Source organism: Alosa pseudoharengus, unplaced genomic scaffold (genome assembly GCF_046254945.1).
Source record: "Alosa pseudoharengus isolate Yale_2024_CS ecotype anadromous, Long Island Sound unplaced genomic scaffold, YU_APseudo_1.1 YU_APseudo_1.1_scf_6, whole genome shotgun sequence".
Lineage (NCBI taxonomy): Eukaryota > Metazoa > Chordata > Actinopteri > Clupeiformes > Clupeidae > Alosa > Alosa pseudoharengus.
Window position 1 is genome coordinate 23,315,560 of NW_027468848.1, and position 24,656 is coordinate 23,340,215.

The 24,656-nt window shown below is 39.6% G+C and overlaps 2 protein-coding genes and 1 long non-coding RNA gene across 3 annotated transcripts in view; 2 read left to right on the forward strand and 1 right to left on the reverse strand.

Moving 5' to 3' along the window:
- Positions 1 to 24,656, reverse strand: part of LOC143105508 (tripartite motif-containing protein 16-like) — a 175,893-nt gene that overhangs the window by 112,275 nt on the left and 38,962 nt on the right. The gene's annotated exons all lie outside the window — the stretch shown is intronic.
- On the forward strand, positions 11,467 to 21,321 carry LOC143105509 (uncharacterized). Its single transcript, XM_076269475.1, has 6 exons — positions 11,467 to 12,024; positions 14,089 to 14,217; positions 14,724 to 14,790; positions 15,992 to 16,135; positions 16,902 to 16,928; positions 17,031 to 21,321. Exons 1-6 carry the CDS (start codon positions 11,614 to 11,616, stop codon positions 17,984 to 17,986), a joined length of 1,734 nt encoding a protein of 577 aa, XP_076125590.1. The 5' UTR covers positions 11,467 to 11,613; the 3' UTR covers positions 17,987 to 21,321.
- Positions 21,621 to 23,988, forward strand: LOC143105516 (uncharacterized). The gene is made up of 4 exons (XR_012983497.1): positions 21,621 to 21,872; positions 22,513 to 22,545; positions 22,828 to 22,938; positions 23,069 to 23,988. It is a non-coding gene; the product is annotated as an uncharacterized LOC143105516 (long non-coding RNA).

Genomic DNA, 24,656 nt, shown 5'->3' on the forward strand with positions numbered 1-24,656 from the left:
CTATTCTATAAACGTTTTGAATATGGAAGCTTACACACTCACAGTTCAACATTGGACTATAACAACACATATAATCTTGTTCTATGGATTCTTACGGACATTTTAAGACCAGGTTAGCCATATGAATATATTGTTATGGGTGTACACAAGGATTAGAAGGCAATGATGCAGGGGGGGTGTGTGTGTTTTTTTGAGGGGGGCATATCAGCATCAATTACTTACTGTAGCTCACACCACACAGTTTGACATGGAATGGTGGATACCTTTGGAATCCTGAGTCCCGTAGCTTTTTATTGATGTATGGGATGTCAATATTACATGAAGTAATGAGCCTACCCATTGATTTAATACACCCCACCACCCCCCTCCTCCCCCCAAATGGCGCGACGGCGTTCCACTGCGAGTTAACTGGTTTTAAATAATTACTATTTATGTCTGTGTGCGGTATATAGCCTACTTGGGATGCTTGTCAAAGTTTTTCTATTTTCGTATTGGTGTGAATTAATGTGTAGATCCGAAGTTGAAACGGTAGACCTAGCTGTGACGTGCAGTCATCTGACATCACCATCAAATTAGAGGATATTTCAGAACTATTGACGTGGACAGCACCCCATTAAGAGTGTCTTAAGAGCAGTGCACGCGCGTTCATGCTACGAGCATGTTCGGGAAATAGTCAGAAAAACCAAACGAACGTTCGTAAGATGAATCGTAGAAAACCCTTGTAAGTGCGTGTCTCCATCGTTATCTAGTACGAAGAGTCTAGTGGAGTCTAGTACGAAGACGTGGCAAAATTCACTATTAAATAATTTAACTATCCAACTATTTAACTGTTCAGCCATTCCAACTGTCAGTTGTCATCAACTATGACTCCCGCCAACTGTTTCCTCTGCCCATAATTGTTTAAAAAAAAAAAAAAGTCCTCACTAATTTACTATTAAATAATTCAACTATTTAAACTATCGAACTATTTAACTGTTCAGCTATTCCAACCGTCAGTTGTCATCAACTATGACTCCCGCCAACTGTTTCCTCTGCCCACAATTGTTTCAAAATAAAAGTCCTCACTACAATAATTTACTATTCAATAATTCAACTATTTAAACTATCCAACTATTTAACTGTTCAGCCATTCCAACCGTCAGTTATCATCAACTATGCCTCCAGTAAACTATATTAAATCACCCCCTACTTCAACCAACATAGCAACCATTGAAATAAAGCATCTGTGTCAGTTTCCATAGCAACCAACATTATTACCCTAGCAACCATCATAGAAACAGCTTTATTTAGCATTGCAACAACCATGTCTACCTAAGCAAAACCATTGTAACTATCTCTACATTATCTGTTTTAACACTGTATATTATACATCATATGTTTTGCATTTTCATACACTGGTAATTCCTCGGAATTACATTTTCTAGTTTGTGTTGTAATTAGTATTGTGAAATTTAGTAGCTTATTATTAAACTTTTGATTGACTCTGTGATTATGGCTTAAAGTGCACTGTCATTTCTGGTGCGGTCATTCATCCTTTAACAAACTGTCTTTTAATAGTTTAGCCTACTTCTTATTTTCCTGTTTTTTGGACACACACGTTTACACACACATTTATTATGTGAGATGTCTATGTGTCCAAAGGCTTATGATGGTAACATCTAAGAGGTTATTAGTCTGACCTGATCAATTCTACATTCCAAGTGTAACTCAATCAAAAATATCCATATTAAATGAAGACCACAAAATATTAGGTGCCATGTTACGTCCCTGTGTGTGTTTCTTTCTGTGTCTGCTTGTTTCTCTCTGTGTCTTGTGTTTTGTTAATTTCAGACAGTTCAGCAGGGGGCTTAATTGCTGGGCTGTCACTATAAAAGGTGACGGCTGACGTCAATCGGGAGGTCTCTTGGTTTTGAGGGCGTTCTTGGATTTTGGGTTGGCCGTTACTACGCCACGCTACACTGCTCCGCTGCGCAAATCACGCGCTCTGGTTTTTGGTCGTCGTTGTCGCTCCCCGAGTGAGAGTCGAGGAAAAGGCTGGGGATTACCTGGGCCTACTTTTGAGGCCTTTCGTTTTGGGCAGCCTTATTTTTCGTTCGTCCATATTTTTCTTATTGTTATAATTTTTGTAAATAAATAAATGGGGGCTCGTCCGGGAGTTGAACCCGGGACCTCTCACACCTCAAGCGAGAATCATACCCCTAGGCAGTAAAGATTATCAAAACTCTACAGCCAAGAAGTTAGGCCGGAGGAACTTGTTCATGTCTAGTCAGTCAGCCTATCTGCACATGTGCTTGAAAGGGTTACATATCTATAATCACAGTGACAGTCAAAAACAAGGAAAAATAAATAAACAAAATAAATATGACTGGCGCCATTTGACTGATATGAGCATATTTTCTGCCTTTCACTCCCACCAGGGAACCATGGAGTAGAGATATTCATCATGTTTGCTTAATGGTTATGTAATGCAGTGGCAACTATGGCAGCTCTTCTACCCCCCCCCCCCCAACACACACACACACACACACAGACACATGTGCACGCACAATATACGCGTGCATGCGTTCTAAATCTCTCTCTCTCACACACACAGACACACAAATGCACTTAAAACTAGATGTACCGCATAGCGGTACAAAGTATGACCGCCGCTCAGTCCTGTACATCCATTCCGCGAAAATAAATCATATTAATGAATTTGTCTCCATCTTCTACTCCATCCCCCACTCTTGAAACTTTTGTGTATGCTTGTTTGGAATGTGTGTTTGCACACATTCCGCACACAAAGTAGCCTACTGGCGCTGCAAAGGTGAATAGATTTGTTTCTGGGCAGGGCATGAAATTGGCACCCGCCCACACGCCAAATGCGGGTAACTTTTGTGATTGGCGGGTGAAACTGTCAATGTACCTGCCACGTTGGCGGGTAGCCAATAAGACAACACAACACTGAGCAAGGAGATGCACTGTCCAGATTGCCGTTTGTAGGCTCGGAGAAAGCGAGATCGATCAAACCCATTTGCAGGGGTGGGTAGTAGCCTAACGCGTTACATTTTTTTTTTCGAGGAACGGCAAACGACTTTCCTTTTTCAAAACGGTAGCCTACTTCTACTCTTACTCAAGTAAATTTTTGAGCCAATAATCTACTCTTTTACTCCGCTACATTTCAATTGCCTTACATTACGAGTACAAGTTTATTATTGGAGAAAGTATCTCGAAGAAGAAAAGCGCACCTCTCCCAGGAGAAAAGAAACAGGGCTTCAGAATGCGTTAGCCCACGATTATAAAAGTAATGCCTGGCCTAGCTAACAGCTCAGTTAACACAATGACGTACAGTTGCTGCATCTTCTGGCGAGGCTGCCAGAGTAGCAACGAGACTAGAGGTAGGCTATGACATGACACGGAAACTTTCACGTATATTCATTTCTGGCCAGCATCGTTCAACAATCACATTGGACAAGGAAAGTAGGCCTACAACTTAATTTACAAGCAAATCAAATGCACTGGAAATCGAGCATACAAGTTAGAAAAAGCCTAGCATTCATTTATGTTGCAGGACATGACATGAGACGGTCGGCTGAGAAAACAGATAGCCTGCTCTGTCGCTCTGCCCGAGTGGATATGCCTAGGCTATTATAGCCTAAATATAGGTCTACCCATAATATAGCCATTGTTTTTAGGTTACATTGTCTGTATGGTGGAGTTATAACCAGACTTCTAGCAATGCAAAGCAGAAGAATCAGCTGCAATGTATTGGAAGACTGCTTTTCAATCCATAGCCACGTAATGCTTATTCTGGCTATGACAAAGTATATTAAATAAAATTTATTTGAATTGGGCTTTTAAAATATGTTTGACTATATGATTAGCCTACAGAGGAGGAGAAAAGCAAATAGGCATAAAGGATACTTTTGTATCCCTTTAAAGGTCCATCAAAAATATAAAAATGTAGGCCTACAAAAAAGTAACTTGTTAGACCTACTTGAGTAATTTATTAACAAAGTACTTTTTTACTTTTACTTGAGTACTGTAATGTGTATTCTGTACAAGTTCAAGAACCATTCTTATGCATTTTCTGAGTCGTTCACCTTTATTTTGGGCACAAAATAATTTTGGCTGGTAAAAAACCACTGTGGCAGGTGGATTTCAAAATTCACCTGCCACAGTGGCTGGTGGCCAAAAAAGTTAACTTCAGGCCCTGTTTCTGGGCCAAAAAATTTGTAGCATTGTTATAAAACCTTTAAAATCTCTAAACAATCACAAGTAGCAGTTCATCACAGTCCATCCATTGCAACTGGACTGATGAAAGGTACACCTGTAGGCTACATTGTATTTGGGAAAAGCAGAAGATAGCAGCATAATGTATTTATTTATTTATTATTAAACAAAACAATCCCTGTCAGTTCCATGCAGTTTTCAACAGCTATCAAGAAGAGAGGTCATGTCATGGATTTTTGTGAATGTTTCTTCTTCTACATATGCATAAGTTTAGTCATCTAGTTCATGATATTCAGCTTTATTGTCAATGCACAAATTAAATACCAGTAGTCTAAAACAAAATGCCGTTTTACCCAGTGGTGCAAAAAACTGACATGTCCAAAAGGGCCTTCATGAAATGCGTTGCGAGACTGTTCATACACATTTTAACGGCCGAAGTTGAAGAGCTACTGTCCGTTATTGTTTGTGCAAATAATATGCTGATTCATGTTCCCTTGCATTTTGCAACTATGAGGTCCATGGTTAGTCTGGCTTTCGCCAGACCAAGCTCAATCTTTTGACGCAATCTTTTGATTTTCACCCAGCCTAGTCCAAGGTAGGCGCCCGATAGAAATGTTGTTTAATTTTGCGATTGAGATATCCACGCACTGACTTCACACACACGTGTTTTTTAATCGCATAGACTACAACTACCAAGCTGGAATCAAAGCACATCGACTCCCCTCTCACACCCTAAACACGCACTTCGGACAAACAAAAAGCGCCTCAGTCTCACGGTATAGCCATAGGCAAAACTGTATCTGACCGGTGTAACGTTGGTACTAAATCATCCATTGCAAAGAATGTTTTTTGTAGCACGTGCAACAAATATGTGTAGCCCTGCCCTGAATACATCTCAACGTGCGCTCTAAAACATCTGGTTTAAATGGAGATGTAGATCATCAGGGGTGCGTTAATAAATCTACATTGCGGCGAGTTGACACAAATTATTCACTTTGACGAATTTATGTAGTTTCAGTTACTTTATTTTGAGCCATGCTCTTCCTTATATGACTTGAATCACCTTTGAAAATAGAGGATTGAAGTAGCCTATATGGGTGTTTGGGAATGAACGTTGACTCAGATGCTTTTTGAGACTTTGAGCAGAAATGTCCCAGCCCGGTGTTTAGGATGAATCATAGACAGGTTATCTTTCAGGTAGCCTATATATTTTCCATTAAAAAACCATCACGTAGCGAACATGTTGTGGCTAACTCACTTAGCTCCTAGTAGCCTAGGTTATGGTCATAAGCAAATGAGATGACAGTCGAAAGATACAATTAGTGCTGTTATCAATTTGCTTGGTAGCCTATAAACGCATTTATGGTTTTCTACAAATACATCAATAATCAAATTGGCCTCCATCACTCAACCATGCTAACGGTAACATTATTTTACCTACGTTCTGCTATAGGATTAACGTAGCCTACCTGCAGTAAAAAAACAAGCATGTCCGATAAACATTCTCAGATTTATTTCGGCTTCAAGAGGAAATGGGAATTACATGTCATGCAGAAATCATCCTACCCTTAGACATTCTCTGCGGTAAACTACTGTGTCTTGTCCTTGTAGGAAGCGTAGTGTCTTTCCAACCCACTTTAGATTAACTTCCAACAAAATTATGTCTCACTGCAACGATGCGCCATCTAGTGGACAAACGACTACGTGATGCCAATACTGGAAATGCAGCCAAATTATTATTATGACCGCCGCTAGCGTAGCTAGCGAAGCGGTCATATAAGGGATTGGTAGAGTTTTTTTTTTTTTTTTTTTTTTCGTCATCTACTTCCTGAATTTTTGGTCAACGATACCCGGGACACCGAACCACCGGGGCACATGAAATTTGGTGGGTATGTAGCCCCACTAGACTTTTACGGAAAATTTTCGTTTCGTCCCCGGGGGGCCACTCCCTCCCCGCGCTGGGCCCCCCGAACCGCAAAAAAAGCAGTTTTTCCTAAATAACTACCTGAACCGTGGCACTGAGGATGAAGAATCTTTTATGGTATGTTGGTCTCAAGGGCCCACATCAACCTGGCCCATAATCACTCATTTGTGGTTTGCACCCCCCCGGTAAAAAATGAAAATGCAATATTATTCTGCTTTAATCGCCCCTATCTTCAGTTAAGATGTTCAGAACTGCACCAAATTTTATGTGTATGATTGACCTGGCATTCTCTGGGGGTATGCCAAGTTTTGTAGAATTTCATCCATGGGGGGGTCTAAAAAAATTAGGTTTTGTGTACATTTAGTGACTGTACACTCATTGGCCTGTAGATGGCGGTGCACACATATACACATGCACACACACACAGGCACCCACATACTATCGGTATTAGAACGGCCGATACATAATTACAAATTCAGTAGGATTAAAAGAAAGCCAAAATAAATATTCATCATCATCATCATGGCTGCATTTCCAATATTGGCGATAAGTAGTCGTTTGTCCACTAGATGGCGCATCGTTGCAGTGAGACGTAATTTTGTTGGAAGTTAAAAGTGTTTTGAAAAAACAATGGACGCTTCCTACAAGGACTGTTTACCGCAGAGAACGTCTAATAAGGATAGGACAATGTTCACATGAAATGTAATTCCCATTTCTTCTTGAAGCCGAAATAAATCTGAGGATGTTTATCGGACATGCTTGGTTTTTACTGCAGGTACGTTAATCTTATAATATCAATAAGGACCTAGGTAATGTTACCGTTAGCGTTGGTTGAGTGATGGAGGCCAATTTGATTGATTGCATCTGTAGAAAACTATAAATGCGGTTATACCAAGCAAATTGATAGCAGCACTGTAATTGTATCTTTCGACTGTCATTTGTTGCACGTGCTACAAAAATCATTCTGTGCAATGGAAGATTTACCAACGTTACACCGGTCTGATACAGTTTTGCCTATACATGCGTGAGACTGAGACGCCTGTTTATTTTGTTTTAAGTGTGTGCAGGGTGTGAGAGGGGAATCAATGTGCTTTGATTCCAGCTTGGTAGTTGTAGTCTGTGAAATTAAAAAGCATGTGTGTGTTAAGTATCCAAACAATGACACCTTCATTTCATTATGGCTGCTTTAGCAACAACACACCTTAAGCTACTGTGTAGTGGGGTCCCATTTAGAAGTGGCTACTTCATTCGCGCTTTCCTTGACTCATGGAGCTGCGTGAATTTTATTACAACTTTTCGCCACGATATGGCAGTTTAAGTCCGCTTGATACTGTAAGGCGTAAGCCATTGGTTTCCAAAGGAGATTTTATTTGTGTCGCCAGCATAGCCTATTGACAATTTAGCCTATGTTGTAAATAGGCCTAGCTTATAAGCCTACCTGTAGCTTAGGGAAGCTAACAGCTTTCTATTAGGATCTAGTTTGTTAGTTACAGTTTTGTCATAACTCCCTAATGCATTTTTGCATTTAGAATAGCCAGAGCGTGGATATCTCAATCGGAAAATTAAACAATATCGGGTGCCTATGGACTAGGCTGGGTGAACCCAGCCTGATCTGCCCGCTATTTATTTTTTGATTTCTTAACCTTCTAACACTGTTCCGGTCAAAAATGACCGATTTACACATTCCCTGTACCATAAATATGGCATTTTTCATCAGATTGCCTCAAGATCTTATGATATCCTTCACAAAAGGCTTTTGAACACATAGAATTTATTTTGACTACTTTTTTTTGAATTTTGAGTGATTTATTCAACGTAGAAACACTTTTTTTGTTTACGGTCAAAAATGACCGCCATAGGAAATGAATGGAAAAGAGTATAATTTTCATCCAGGAGATAAAAGACATCTCCTTACACACACTCCTACAACTTACCACCAATGTTCCCACACACATGCATGCATGCACACACAGAAGCACACACACCCACACACACACCCACAAACAGACACACATACAGTACACACGTACACCCACTCACAGACACACACACACACACACACACACACACACACACACACAGTACATGTTGTCAGTTCATGTTGTCATGTTGCCACTTGTACGTGTGAACCACCAATGTTCGCACACATAGGCATTCACACACATACAGAAACACACCCACCCACACACACACAAACAGACACACACACACACAAATACACCCACTCACACACACACACACAGTACATGTTGTCAGTTCACGTTGTCATGTTGCCACCTGTGCATGTGAACCACACATGTTCGCACACACAGGCATGCACGCACACACAGAAACCCCCCCCCCCCCCCCACACACACACACAAACAGACACATACACACACATGTACACACACACACACACACACACACAGTTCATATTGTCATGTTGCCACATGTGCAGGAAAACGACCAATGTTTGCACACACATGCATGTACACACACGGAAACACTCACACCGACCCACACATACACACACACACACACACACACACACACACACACACACACACACTTACACCCACTCTCTCACTCACACACACACACACACACAGTTCATGTTGTCAGTTCATGTTGTCATGCACTGTGCATGTGAACCACCAGTGTTCGCACACATTCACGCACATACAGAAACACACACACCCACACACACAAACACACATGATGTAGATGTTAATGTTAATAACCTCAGTTACACAATGCAAGGGAACATGAATCAGCCTATATTTGCACGAACAATATCGGACAACAGCTCTTCAACTTTGGCCCGTTGTGTATGAACAGTCTAGCGACGCATTTCATCAAGGCCCATTTGGACATGTCAGTTATTTGCACCACTGGTTAGATGTGAAACAGCATTTAGTTTCAGACTACTGTTACTTAATTTGTGCATTAACAATAACGTTTCAGACTATTGTTACTTAATTTGTGCATTGACAATATTACATGAACTAAAGATGACTAAAATCTTATGTAGAAGAAGAAACATTCACAAAAAATCCATCCATCCAAAAATGACCTTTGTTTTTGATAGCTGTTGAAAACGGCATGGAACTGACAGAGATGTTTTTGTTTATTTATAAATAAATAAATAAATAAATAAATAAATAAATAAATAAAATTATGCTGATACCTTTTGCTTTTCCCAAATACAATGTAGCCTACAGGTGTAAGTGACCTGTGTAAGTGACTACATCTAGTTATGATGAATATTTGGTTTTCCTTTAATCCTACTGAATTTGTAATTATGTATCGGCCGTTCTAATTGCCGATACTGATTGTATACGTGCCTGTTTGTGTGTGTGCGTGTGTATATGTGTGCACCACCATCTACAGGCCAATGAGTGTACAGTCACTAAATGTACACATAACTTAATTTTTTAGACCCCCCATGGATGAAATTCTACGAAACTTGGCATACCCCCAGAGAATATCAGGTTAATCATACACATAAAATTTGGTGCAGTTCTGAACGTCTTAACTGAAGAGAGGGGCGATTAAAGCAGAATTATATTGCATTTTCATTTTTTACCGGGGGGGTGCAAATCACAAATGAGTGATTATGGGCTAGGTTGATGTGGGCCCTTGAGACCAACATACCATAAAAATGTCTTCATCCTCGGTGCCACGGTTCAGGTAGTTATTTAGGAAAAACTCAATTTTTTGGGTTTCGGGGGGCCCAGCGCGGAGGGGGAGTGGCCCCCGGGGACCAAACAAAATGTTTCCGTAAAAGTCTAGTGGGGCTACATACCCACCAAATTTCATGTGCCCTGGTGTTTCGGTGCCCCGGGTATCGTTGACCAAAATTTCAGGAAGTAGATGACGGGGAAAAAAAAAAAAAACTTTGACAATCCCTATATGACCGCTTCGCTAGCTTCGCTAGCAGCGGTCATAATAAACAGACACAAAGACTGTCAGTTCACTGTCATCTATCCGGTTTTGAGATGACAATGAGGACGTTTTATTAACACTGTTGCACAATGAACTAGATGCTTTTACCTAGAAGTTTCTGCTTTCTTTTAAATCCATTTATTTAATACATAATATTGTTCACATGCAGTTTGTTAAAAAAACCACATATACTGCAATGTTAAATTACCAACTAATAGTTTTCTTCAGAGTAAGCATGTGAAAGGCCCCTGCTAAAGCTCAACCAGACATTTCCTAGTCTTGTGGTATCTTGCAGCACCATTTCTGAAACCACTTACAACTGGGGGTTACACAAGGGCATCATTTCTTCTTAGCCTTATCCTCCCAATATCTCTGGATGTCTTTTTGTTTTTTACCTTCAGCATCTGTCTTCTGCTCTTCACTTCACATGTGCTGTCTCAGAATATGTAAATTCTAATACCAAATACTAAAATGCTTTTATCCAGTGTGCGACCGCTCAATTTGGCAGATATTTTCATGCACATATTTGGCCAGAGGAAGCATGTGTCATATGGCATATGGTTGGTATACAGTAACAGCACAAAGAAATGCAAAACCACAAGTACCCCACACATAAAAGATGGAACTTAAATGACAGACGACTGTGCAACTTTCATTTAGATTTATTTAGTTTTTTTCCCTTAAAACCTTGATCACAACTGTGTTCCTTGCTATTACAAAGTTTCAAACTCTAATATTACATTATTGTTGTAAATTTTGACCAACTGTGTCATCTCTTTAGCCCTTTTTACAGTTTAGGGGACATTCAAGCAGTGCAACTCACTAAATTACCCTGCAACCAGCCTTTTCCTGTTGCCTTGCGGTTGTCTGCATGCACGTCTGGCAACCTGTCGTTCTGTTTCATCCTGTTTACATGCTCTGAAGTTGCCATGTTGACTGCTGCAAACTCAGTAAAGTTACTTGAGCTTTCTAAGCCATGCAGTTTACAAAGCTTGAAAATGATAAGGGGCCCTGGTAATTCATCTGCCATGGCAATACATGTTAAAACATAGCTCTTACAGTTTTTTTTCCATTGCTTAGCACAATTTTGAAAACAGGGCCTGTTTTTTTTTTTTTTCAAAACACCACACACAATTAGCAGATGGTCTTTTGCAAAATGAAACACTTCAGTCAAAACTATATAATTCTTTTTTTTAAAACTCTATTTTGTTGTCATATAACACATCCATCATATGATCTGATTGTACACACTAATGTACTCAATGCAAAACACATTCGACAAAACAGGTTTTCCTAGGATATAGTGTAATGCTTGTCCCCCCCCCCCTCCGAGATATTGTTCAAGTAGGATTAAAGGATAATTTAGAGTACAAGAATATACTGACCAAACACGACGCATGAGACCAAACTTGTACCACCCCCATCTCTTTCTCTAACTTGCACGCCCACACAGATGTGAAGGTAGCTGCTGTTTTAGTGTGCTACCTTTGCTACCTTCCTTCTCTGTGTGTACAGTATTTGTTAGTCTGTATGTGGACAACAACAAAATGGCTGAAGCTCTCACAACAAACATTGACTCTTTCAACTGTCCAATTTGTCTGGATGTACTTAAGGATCCAGTCACCATTCCATGTGGACACACTTATTGTTTGGACTGCATTAAATGTTGCTGGGATCAGGAGGATGGTAAAGGCATATACAGCTGCCCCCAGTGCAGACGGACATTTCTGCCAAGACCCCTTCTCTGTAAAAATACTCTGATTGCTGAGATGATGGAGGACTTTCGAAAAACTGGACTCCAAACTGCTGCTCCTGGTCAGTGTCCTGCAGGACATACAGATGAGAATCGGCACAGCTGCACTGGGAACAAACTCAAAGATGTTAAGGAGCGACGTTGCAGTAGCAGCACCGGGGTCTCAGCATGGTCTCAAGCTGAGCACTCAGACCAAACAGATAAGGTAAGCAATGTTACAGGATAGGACAGAGGTCCTGTACCATTGGCAGCTTTGGTTGTAAAAGTAGACAAGAAGAGATGTTGCTGGGGGTTGGGGTCTATGGGTGCCTGAGCCCCTGCCCCTTTGCCTACGAATGTCCAAAGCACCTTTTTGAATCAATTATTCGAGAAAATGTTTCAAAGTAATAATATAGAAGTAAAGTTAGTAGCCTTGTCTACCTGCGCTGCTGCTGGGAGGTGACGTCATAGTCTATCAACGTAACCTTTCAATTTTGCCAGCCTGCAAGATGGGCATCATATTGTTGTTGTTTAAGAGACAATGAAAAGCATGGTAAGATCACTACTACAGACAGTCCGTTTACAAACCATTTAGCTGATGTTGAAAAATAAACTGTAACATTTATCTCATTTTTTTAGCATCATTTTCAAGTTTGCCAGCAAAAGCTTTTCAACAAGCATAATTTTAAACTAAATTGACCGGTGAAAGTGGCTACCACTCAGTTTCTTTTCTATACCAGCTAGCAGCTATGCAGCTAACCTGGGAAATCCTTTGAAATTGCAAAGGGAAAGTATGCATCGCTATATTGAATCATGTATAGGCTACTCTATTATTTAGTAACCTACTAGGCCACATGGGCAAATCTGTTTCAAGTCCACTCGGTCTCTGGCAGTACGCACACAACTCCTCGAGGCAGTAGTAGAAGAAGGCAGGCAGGTAGGGCTGTCAAAATTAAGGTGTTAGCGGTACAAATAAATTGTCAAGTAAATTGCCAAGTAAAACAAGTAAATTGTCGCGGTTACTCCGCTATTGAGATTAATCTGATATCCTCTGGGTTGGATGCCGACCAGTGGTGCGTTTCCCAAAACCATAGTCGCTAACCTGTTAGCAACTAAGTTGGTTGGCAATGGGAAATTGCATTGCAACCAACAAAGTTGCTTACTTACAAACTGATCACCAAACTCAGCGAACTGGGCATCGATACCTCCCTCTCTAACTGGATTCTGGACTTCCTAACCAACAGACCTCAGTCTGTTAGGTTAGATAACCAATAGGCGGAATTTCCTTTTTTTTCCAAATCAGAGGTCAACTTTGAAGGCCTGTACAGCTACAAAGCTACAAGATCCAACTTGCTATCATACCATTTTATACTTCAGAGATATGTAGCTTTCACAAATATATACTGAGAATTGCCCCCCCCCCCCAAGTGGTAGTGACACGTCCCTTTTTGGGCCTGTTGCTCATGGACTACACTTTTTCACCCTGCTGCGCAGTTTGTTTTCAGATGGCTGTCTCTCATACAATTATTTATTAGAATATTGCCCAATCTGAAAGAATCACCAACAAATGTATTTTTCATCCATTTAAGGAATCTGGCAGCCTGACAGGCCAGACCCACATCAAGATAGGAACTGGGAACTCACCATTGCCAGTGCTCAATCCTAGGGGCGGGATAAGTCTTTCAAATTCCCTCTGCACGAGATAGAGCTACAACTCATGAGTCACATGCGTCTTCCCATCAGTGGAACTAGCTGGCTAGTTGATCAAACTTTTGCCAACTTAAAAAAAAGCTTAACTTGGGTCGTGCTGTTTGCCAGCAGCAGCATCTTCTTTGTTTTCAAGTAGCACGGAATTCACACAGAACTGTCACAACTCTGCCGTCATTATGTTAAGCCCGTCCACCGACTCTATTATACACGATGTGATTGGCACGACCGAAGTTTGGTTTTTCCAGCTCGCAAGCCAACAGAGAGTTGCTAGACTACCCTGGCTGTAAATTGCATTTGCTGCCGTTAGGGTGCGTCTAGATTTCTAGACTACTGTAGGAATCTGGCTGTTTACTAGGAGAAACCTGGTTTATGCAGAAGAAACCTGGTTTATGCAGAAATCAAATAGTGTCAGGTTTTCAAGGAGGACCAAAATGCATGACTAGTGAACCAAGGCTTGAAGCAAAGACTTTACTCAGACAAAAAGAGTGTCTACATACAGTAACACCCAATTACAAGCCAATTGTAATGGCAGAATTTTGGAGAGGCCGTAACATTGAAACATTTCTTTATATCTTTATAGCTTTGTGAGCTGCATGGGAAGCCTGCAGCAATCTTCTGTCGCACAGATCAAAGTTATATTTGTTCATTGTGTATGGTGGAGGACCACAAAAAGCATGACATCCCAAATAAAGACAGGCCACAGAGACTGGTAAGAAATGTGTCTTTTTACTGTTTACTGAAAATTCACTTTATGAAAGTCTTGAAGTTATAGGCATAATATATATCATGATTTTACTTGTATTGGTGCATTCTCCTCCTCTACAAATCAGAGGATCATAAGATGAGTAGGATGGGTGGGTATGATGACATTACCGTATCGGGGTATTTACAAATAACAGTGGTATGATTTTCGATTAGTGTCAAAAATATATTTGTTCATAATTCATAGTTCCTATAACTGTTAGAGAAGCTTCATTAACCCAACAATGAGGAAATTGAAAACTGAGTCAAACACTGAGAATTAGTATGGTTTTGCAGATTTGGTTGTGTGACAAGCAGACTTAGTGTGTGCAGTTGGAAAAAATTGTAAATAGTATAATTAAGCACTAAAAATTTTTTTTATTGGCATCACAGATGAGAACACTGTCTTCTGATACTGGTGGCATACATGTTTAGACATACAAAACCTCTCCCACTTTCACTTTGGTCTAACAGATCTTCAGGAGACAAACATCTGCAGCAGAAAGTGATTGTGTCTCTACACCGACAGTTGCACCTAAAAGTAAGCTACACATAATGCACCTCACAATCTATCTCAAACATTCTCCAATTTGACTCACTGGGCAATTCCATGCAAAACTGTCACGTCCATGACGCCAACTACATGTAAATGTCATGGTATTTGTATGATGCGAATGATTATGTGAAAAGTTTTTCATGTAAGTTCTACAACCAAGAAGAGTGAATGCTCAAATTTCAAGTAACCTAATCATCTATGGAGTTACATTTGTTCCTCTTTTATGAGCGAACAGTAGAACAATTTGAGCACAGAAAAATGTTTTGAGCGAGCAAGCACACAAATTATATTTTGAGGAAAATGAAACTCAAGCACAAAAAAACTTGCAGTTGAGCTAACAGGGATCTATTTTGTGCTCCACAAATGTCTTTGCATGTTTGCTAAGATCAATATGTATGTGCAACAACAGCCCCCTTTCATTCAGCTTCACTCTACGTGCTCATAAACTGTTCCTCCGCTCGCTCTGGAGATCTATCTCGCACTCGCTCAACTTCTTCTGTCCGCTCGGCGCTCGCTCAAAACTGTAGACAGCGTTACGTTTGTACCACACTTGCCAATCAATCAGAAATCTTTGCAACTGACCAATAACATTGTATTGATGCCATAGCTGTACAATATGTACAGTGATTACTATAACATAACAGGAGTTACGTCAAGTTAAGTAAAAAGGCAACACAAAGGTTGGAAGTTGAACCCAGGTCAATCACTGACAGGGCAGTGGTACTACTAGTTTACTATGCTCCCCCATGCTTCTCCACTAATTTAAACGTAACATACATTTGGCTGGTGATTTTTAAGTTAGATTTCTCTGATCCTATGACCAAAATCTGTTCAGGTTTCATGTTTATATGTGAGCCAGGAGGTGCAGAACCAAATATTTTGGCAAAACTGTGCAATGAGCAAGGTTTGTCTGTGCCTTTTCTCTTAGTGGCACAGCTATGACATCACAATAACAGTTGCAAAGATGTTCCTGGACTGAGTTTGTATGGTCCTGGACCAAAACCAATATGGTAATATCAGTTTGTGCAAATGAACACTGCATTTAAAAAACTCAATGTATTTTTTAGTTGGGAATGTGAAAAATACTTCAGCTTGCTAGCCAACCACTATTCCATAGCCATAAGTCACCTGTAACTTATCTTGATTCATACTTTCATATACTATTCATGCTTCATATTTTCTTCAGGGTCAACTATGCGCAAACCTGCCATCAGACCACCACCTCCACCAAGGATTCAAAAGACTTCTGAGGTGCCAGAGGGGGGTGGTAAAGAGATAAATGCGCCTTGGAAAAACCTGTCAGATAATTTGCCATCTAAACTGAGGAGATGTATGTACTGTACTAGATCTGTTGGAATTTCATGACTGGTGTCTGTGTTTAGTTTTATACAGTGGTTCTTAACTGGTCGGGCTTTGGGACCCACAATTTCCTATGTTCATTTAGTCGCGACCTATATATTCTTTTAGCTTTTAAGCCAACGGATATGGTGAGCTACATGGTAAGACACACAAAGTGCCTGTAGGCCTTGTTTGGAACATGCTGATGTTTGGCATTACATTTGTGAAGTCTTTAACTCCTGCTGTCACCTTTCAAAGTGTTTTTTGTTTTGATGGTTTCATGCTCTCACGTGCCAGCAATTCACTGCACACCACACACTGGGGTTTCAGTCCCATTTTGTCCTCAATTTAAGTGAAACCATGTCCTACTTCAAATATTCAGGGTCTTAGCCTACTTGGTTTTACCACTAAACTGAACATGACCTGTCACATTAACATTGTGTATGTACATGGCAATGACTGATATAGGCTACGAATAAAGTCTATTGAAATAAAGTAGATCTGATAAAGTAGCACTTAATTATTTATTTTTTTAACCCACAAGCTTTGTGACCCACCCAGAACGGTTCCGTGACCAACTTTTGGGTCCCTACCCACCAGTTAAGAAACCATGGTTTTATACATATCGTCTGATCTAAAAAAAATACTAATTCAAACTGTTACTGCCAATGATCTATTTTCACACTTATTTTTTCTGTAGCAATTATCTTCTCCATATTTCTCTTTGTGTTTTTGTCTGTCTGTCTTCCTGTTTATAGGGCTTGAAAGTGAAAAACAGCAGTCAGGTAAAGTTTTGTTGGACACATGGGTATGTGTTGAAGAAAATATGTCCAGTTGTACTATATTAAAAACATTGTAAACATAATTTGTTTTTGCTTTCCTATCAGTAAACTGTGTAAGGCTGGTCCTGATTGGGAAGACTGGAGTTGGAAAGAGTGCTACAGGAAACACCATCCAAGGAAGGAAAGAATTTGATTCCATTGTTTCAACAGTTTCTGTCACAACAAAATGTGAGAAAAGGACAGCTATGATAGGTGCCAGAATGGTGCAGATTATTGACACCCCAGGTCTGTTTGATACGACTGTCTCAAATGAGAAGATAAGAGAAGAGATTGGGAAATGCATCGCCATGTCCTCACCTGGTCCCCATGTGTTCCTGCTGCTGATCTCTGTTGGACGCTTCACACAAGAGGAGAGAGACACGGTGAAGATGATCCAGGAGATCTTTGGAAAGCACTCCAAAGCGTACACAATGGTGGGCTTCACTAGAGGAGACGATCTTGGGGAATGCACAAGCATAGAGGAGTATATTCAGTCAGGCCATAATGAGATGAGGGAACTCATACAAGAATGTGGGGGAAGATATCATGTCTTCTACAATAAGAGAAATAACAATGAGCATCAGGCCAGCTCTCTGCTGGAGAAAGTTGACAAGATGATCCAACAAAATGGAGGAGGATTCTACACCACAGCCATGTATGAAAATACAGAAGCAAACATTACAGCAAGAGAGATGATGCTTTTACATAAAAGAGTGGAAGAATTGAAGCGAACAAGTAAAGTGATCTATTTTGCACGCTACAATGTAACAACTGTAGCCCAGCCAGTTGAGGGTGAGAAGACTCTAAACAATGTGAGAGGTGAACCTGTCAAATCAAGTGAGAAGGAGAGGTCCACGCCGGGGGAATCAAGGCCCCATAGGAATATGGAAGACATGGAAGAAAATATCTTATCTGAGCTGGCCAAGAGTCGTGATGTCATCCGGGAACAGGCTGAGAAGGATGAAGCCAAAGCCACTGCCAAAACTTTAAAATTAACACGTTTTAGATGCTCCATCTCATAAGATCTGCCAGCATGGCAGCACAACATTTTGGGTGTGCCATTAATCTAGTCTTGTGAGACTGATCTAAATTCTAAATAGGTCTGGCCTTACTCCATTGTGGATTGTGCCTAGTCCTTGTATCCTAATGGACATACATTTAGGGATAACCGATTAATTAAACTAATTAATTAATAATTAAACTAATTAATTAATTGATTAATTAGTTTTTATTAATTAACAAGCAATTAATGTTGCAAACTGATCTGATCTAAGCAGGGGGAAACAGTAGAGGGCGCCAACACGATACGCTAATTAGTGGCAGTGTTATGAATTAAATGAACAGTAAAGTGCTGCCATGGAGAGGTCAAGAGATCATCTTGAGAAAAGCGCTTCAAAAGTTGGTCAAATAAACCAACACGTTCGAAACAGTTATGACGCCAACTTTAAAATTATGGTCGTGAATGAGGCCAGTGGCGTCATGCCCATTGAAGTTAAGGGGGCACGTGCCCCCTCAGATTTTTCGTCCTTGATAATTTTTTTGATCATAACTTTGTTCCTATTATGCTCCATAATAAGCCAGAGCCTATAACGACTCAAATGTATTCTTCTAGATGTGTAATAAACAGTAGCAAAATAGCTGAAGACCAGTCAACAGCCCTTTTCCTAAAATCGGTGTCTGTTTATGTTCCCGTAACAACTCACACGTGCATTCAGCTCGCAATGTTTTGCTTGTGTTGAACTGTTACAGTTAACCTTAAGGCTACAGTTTGAACAGTTGAACTGTTACCAAACAGATACAGTCAATGGTGTTGAAGTGGTAAGTAGTCTAGCTAAGCAATAAAAAGTAGTGGTATTTGTAGTTGACCAGGAAATTTTGACTTGATGATCAAATAGTTAGAACTATGGATTTGATGTTGGCCGCGAATTCAGAGCATTACGTTAACGTTAGCCTACATGGTGTCAGTATAACGTAGCCTAGGCTACTCTTACAAATATTACAAATATTTGGCAAAGTCTCCTGGTTCAATTGTTTCCAGTTTCATAGAAACGAGGGTGTTAAATTTGCAGTGACTACAAAATCCAACCTAATAACATTAGGCCTACCAAGGCATTGCGTTGGATGTTTCTCAATCTCCACTTGTTCTCTTCACGTATGTGGCACAGGCACGTGCAGAGAAGGGGGGCTACAGGGGCTCTAGCACCTGCCCTTTTGCCCCTTTGATGTCCAAGTGCCCTTTTGACAAGACCCGTTTTTTACTTTTTAAAATTTGTAGGTCTAATACTTCCGCTAGTTCCAACGTGAATATTCTCTAAAATGTCTCATTAATAGTTTGTGAAATTAGAAATTTACAAAAATAACAATTTTCTGTGTTAATTGAAATGCCTCGAGGCCACCAATCCGTGACGTCATACATTCAGTGAACTCTCAGAAGGTGCACGCAGGCACAGTGCTGAGACGTTTGGGAGCACGGTAAGGTCACTTGGCAGTTAGCCTATCTGAACATGCAATAGTATTCAGCTTAGAGATAGAGAATAAAATGTTTAATAAAAGTTGTTTCATGTTTAATGAAGTAGGCTATCAAACCCATTTTAACCATGTAGCCTAATGGTCCATCCATTTCAATAACCTGGCAGCTTCGAAAATCTAAGGCTGAACGTTCATACTCTGTTTAGGTTCCTATGTTATAGTAGCCTAGCTTAGGTTAGTAGAACTAGTTCATAAAACAGAGTAGGCAAACCTTTTCTAAATCGTCATAAGGGGCTACTGTAGTTGTTTAACTAACCCAACTCCACACGTCATTCTCTGTTTACAGTAGGCTACATTAGCTTTATTTCACTCAGTGGCCACACGCACAGCACGTGAATCTGCAAGACACCAGCTTGCTAATGGCGGTAGTTCACTGTGATAAACATTAAAATTATAGCCTGACAAGCCAGACTAGGCAATAACATATTTGCTGCCGCTAGGGTGCGTCTAGATTTCTAGGCTATTAAAATTAGCTTTGAATTTAATCAATAAGATGTAGCCTTATAGCCTATGATCTCTGTGTAGCCTAGACAATAGCCTAATGAAAACTGAAAAGACCTATCTGTCTGTGCCCTGGCTACAGTAGGCCTACAGTACATGCACTCATTGAATTTTCAGAACCAAGGAGAGAAATGAGAAAAATGTGTTGAAGCTCTGTCTGCTATTTACACCCATTCTTCTTGATACAAAATGTATTTATAAAATGTTTATCAGTACATTAGACTACCTTGCAAATTGCTAAACCATATAATAGCCTGTCCCACCATCATCATTGAAATAGTATAATGCTAGAATTTAAATGCAAAAAAAAAATGTCCAGCTCAGGTTCAGATGATTAAAGCTATAGGCTAGGGAATGTAAAACTAAAGTTCCAGTTTACACCATTCGAATTGTGTGTATCTTTTCTAGCTTTCGTATGCATTATGTTCTATAAAACATGATATTATATTCTGCAGTGCAAAGATGCCCACTAAAGACAAGTTTTAAATAAAGTTAACACGTTTTCTGAAAATTTTGTTCCATGTGCCCTTTTTTTAAATTTGAGCCCCTGCCCCTTCAAAGGTCTCTGCACGCCCCTGATGTGGCAGCTAATCCATGTAGTGAAAAGGGATACCCTTTTAAAAGGAGGCCTAAAGTTGTTTTATATAAATAGGATCGCTATGACCGTGATGTAGAGGGCAAGAAAGTATAATCTCTCTCATGTGCTCATAACTTAGGTTATCAGGTCACTTGCTTGTGATTTGCAGGTAGCAACTTACAAATGAGGTAGGCCTATTGCTTGCCATAATGGTAATGAGAAATATATTACTAGTAGTAAAATATTCAAATATTTAGTGTTAACCTTACTCAGCACTGAAACCTGTCAAACTTCGTTCAAAGTCCTTCATCACATGAATTAAGATTAAACTAATTTAATTTCTGAGCACCACAAAGTCAGACCACAGCAACTTTTTTAATGTAAGATTGTTCTTGGGTCACATATCAATCAAATCATAACAACGGCAATGGTACTGTTTTTAAAATCATGTGTAGTACGCCTAAGTGTAAATGTGTGTGTGTAAACATGCTTTAATGAGCTTACACTTTAATGAGCTGAATTTGAGCTTACAGTTCTTTCACCAACCTATGTGTTTTACATTAACTTACAAAAATAGATACTTTATCTTAGTCCTCAGATAGATGAGGGTTGCTGCTTGCTCTGTTAAGGTATTTCTGTCCCTTCCAAACTGCATTGAAATGGTATGTTTAGCATGCAGCCAGAATTAAAAAATTTCCAGGGGGAGAAATCTCCGGCCCCCCTCTAACATGACCCCCCCCCCCCAAAAAAAAAAAATGAGGCGGAATCATCTAATAATTGTAAAGCTGTCAAAAAATTTGGAGTCACAGAATGCAACGTTCGGAGGTGGCGAGCACAAAAAGAACGACTAAAAAATGGCTATAGCCAAAGGAAAGCTTATGATAGAATCTATGAATATGTGATAGAAAAACGTCGGGATGCGATGCCAATCACACACTCTCAAAAATAGGGGTACGGTTGGGGTACATTTTTGTTCTTTTAGGTACAACTTTTGACCCTGTACCTTAAAGGGAACAAAATTGAGCCCCTAAAGTACTAATACGTACCGTTCCTGGATCATTAATGTACCTTTTCGCAAAGGGACCATATTTGTACCTAAGGGTACAAAAAGTACATGGCCTGTCACTCAAAAGTTGTTGGGGGAGGAGATTCGGGACGGGAGCAACCGTTATTTTTCCCCTCAACTTTGTTCATCTCACTCACCAAGAAATGGAGCAACTTTCAGTGAGGAGCTTGGTGTGAGAAAACACATGTGCAGGATGGAATAATCTTTGTGGAAGAGGAGGCAAAGCTATTCAGAGGTAAGGTGTAGTTGCAATTTATCGAAATTCGGTTTGTACATTGTAAATAGCCTACTGTTACAGTAATGGAGTCAGATTGTTGGCTTAAAGGCTAACATTAGCATTCGCTAGCAACTTAGCCTAGGTTAGCTATGAATTCAGATATTTTTAAATGGAGTTCAAACTCCTTCAATAATGCATGACTATCGTGATAAATGGTAAGGAAATGATTTGTGTGTGTGTTTTATCTACTATTTCCCATGTCAATGTTAAGTTTTTGTGGAAGCCATTAAAGCCAACTTTCACTAGCAATCATTATCCTAACTAGCTTAGCCCATAGATATATAAGCATATCCTAGCACTGTTAGCCATACATACTTGCTAACTTCCCTGAAAGGCTGGTTTAATATCAACGGTAGTGCAGGTGAAAGAAGCCTGGTAAGTGCATACATGCAGTAAGCATGATCACTCTCAACACTGTCATTTTGTTTAGGTGAAAATTAATTAGTTGAGTTGCCTATGTTCACCAGAACATCCTGGTTGTCATTGCTTATCTAGTTAGAAGCTAGAGGGAGCAACTCAGAACCATTCTATAATGTTATAAAGTTACTCAGAGCTTGATAATGGTCTAAAGTAAATCTAACGTTAATCCTTCTCACAGATACCCACCAAGGCAGAACATGGCCACTTGGAAGTAAGCTTACCTTTCCTAAAGGATCGATCTAATGGCTACGTAAGTTACCCAACTTGGTGGTTTTTTTGTAATGGTATTTTTCTTATTGATGTTAAATACATATAGAAAAGTATTGCATAATAAATTATGCAAATTATAATAATACAGACAACTTTTAGATTTTTTTTTTGTCCTATAGCAATTTATATATTGGTTAAGATTATGTTTGTGCTATTTCATTGTTGTGTCATTTTGTTTAATTATATTATTCTATTGCATGGCATTTGTCTCTCAAACACATAGTGGAGCAGGCAGCTTTCGTTCATGAAGATACGGTGAAAAGGAGTAAGGAGAAGTTTGGGAGAGTCAGCCGGTCCATGGAACTTGTAATGACTCAACGCTGATCTATGCCAGGTGAGCAGATTGATATAGTTACATACATGTATTAGACAAGGTATTTTACACAATCTGTCTGAGGCTATTTATTTGTGTGGTTGAAAAAAATCTTATTCTGAGGTTTGTGTTTGCATTTTGCTTCCAACAGATGTAAAACCCCTGCTGTCATTGGTGAGGCTACCACTGCTATTGAAAATATGTGAACGTCCTGTAGATCAAGTAAGGTTCCAGTCTAAGTCAAAGTGGATATATGCAGAGGAACAGAAGTTGAAGAGGGGGAAAACAGCAGCCTCTACTGCTGTTGACCTTTACTTAGCACACTCTCCTGAAGAATATGTTGGATTTCTACCAGTTTTTGAAATTGAACTTTGGTGCCTTTTGAGACTCTTGCCTTTTTAATGGCTCGCCTCATGATTGGAAGGATTGGAGTGTGTTTTCTGATTGATTGATTTATTGGTGAGGTAATGAACATTGTAACAATATATTGTACATTTTTACAGGCTTGCTAATATTTCCCAAAGGCTTGCACATTGTTTTCTGAGATACTACTCTAAAATGTCGCTATATGACTCATTACATCACACATATCGTTCACTCAATTCTATGGTGTATGCACTGTGAATGAGATCTAAGATCATAGCTACTAAGTTACTGCAAGGACTTTGTTAATTTTGCAACGTGTAATGGTTATGGCAAGCAGATACTGTATTTTCATCACTGTCACATACACGAGTATTAACATGAACTTGAAAGCATACAAGGTTTGTTGGAGTAATTACTAACTCAAATATTGGTATTTTATAGATCATATAAAGGTGTTATTAGTGCTATATAATATTTTTTTTTCCTTCTGCGTATAAACACAATGTGGCTATTCAGGCAAAATATTGTAAACCAAAGTGTTTTATTATTTACACTTACATTAAGAGTCATAACATGTTTTACGTGAATATGTATATTGATATGGATATAAGATATTTTGATGTTTTGATATGAATGTGTTTTTAATATGAACATGTTAACATTTATTGTACCTGTATTCATGTGAAGTATTGTGAGTAATATCCCCCCAGAATAAACATTTAAATGTACTTATTGGTTGTGCATATATTTTAGTTATACCACCTTAAATTTTCACTGGGGTTGTACCCTTGAAGTACAGAATAGTACCTTTTAAGGGTACTATGTGATAATGATATATACAGGTACATTTTAGTCATTGCAGGTACACAAGTGTACCTTGATGGGTACAGATGGCTAGGGTACACAAATGTACCTGCATTCATAGGTACAGTATTGTACTTCAAAAGGGTACTGCCCCAGCGACAAGCATTTGTACCGACTTAGGTACACACTGGTACTTCCATTTCTTAGAGTGCAAGAGAAATCATTTGGCTGAGAGCTCTGGACATACCGACAAATAAATTCAAAGCTAGCACTGGGTGGTGTACACGAATGATGCGACGCAAAGGGCTGACACTGCGTCGTAGAACAAGTCTGGCTCAGCACCTGCCCTTTTTTTTTTTTTGAAGAGAAGTTGCTGTCTTTTCAGCAATATGTGCTTGAACTGAGGAAAACTCACTCATACCCCCTGGATCAGATAGGGAATGCTGACCAAACACCAGACATTTTTGACATGTCAACATCTGTGACTGTTGCCAAGAAAGGGGACAAATCAGTTATTGTGCGATCTACTGGAAATGAAAAAAAAACCAATCACTGTAATGTTGGCGTGT

What these genes read in the sequence shown, in the direction of transcription:
- LOC143105509 (XM_076269475.1), top strand. Translation starts at nt 11,614, where the DNA reads ATGGCTGAAGCTCTCACAACAAACATTGACTCTTTCAACTGTCCAATT. An exon ending in AAGACAGGCCACAGAGACTG is followed by an intron (nt 14,218 to 14,723) that starts GTAAGAAATGTG and finishes TTGGTCTAACAG; the next exon opens with ATCTTCAGGAGACAAACATC. An exon ending in ACCGACAGTTGCACCTAAAA is followed by an intron (nt 14,791 to 15,991) that starts GTAAGCTACACA and finishes TATTTTCTTCAG; the next exon opens with GGTCAACTATGCGCAAACCT.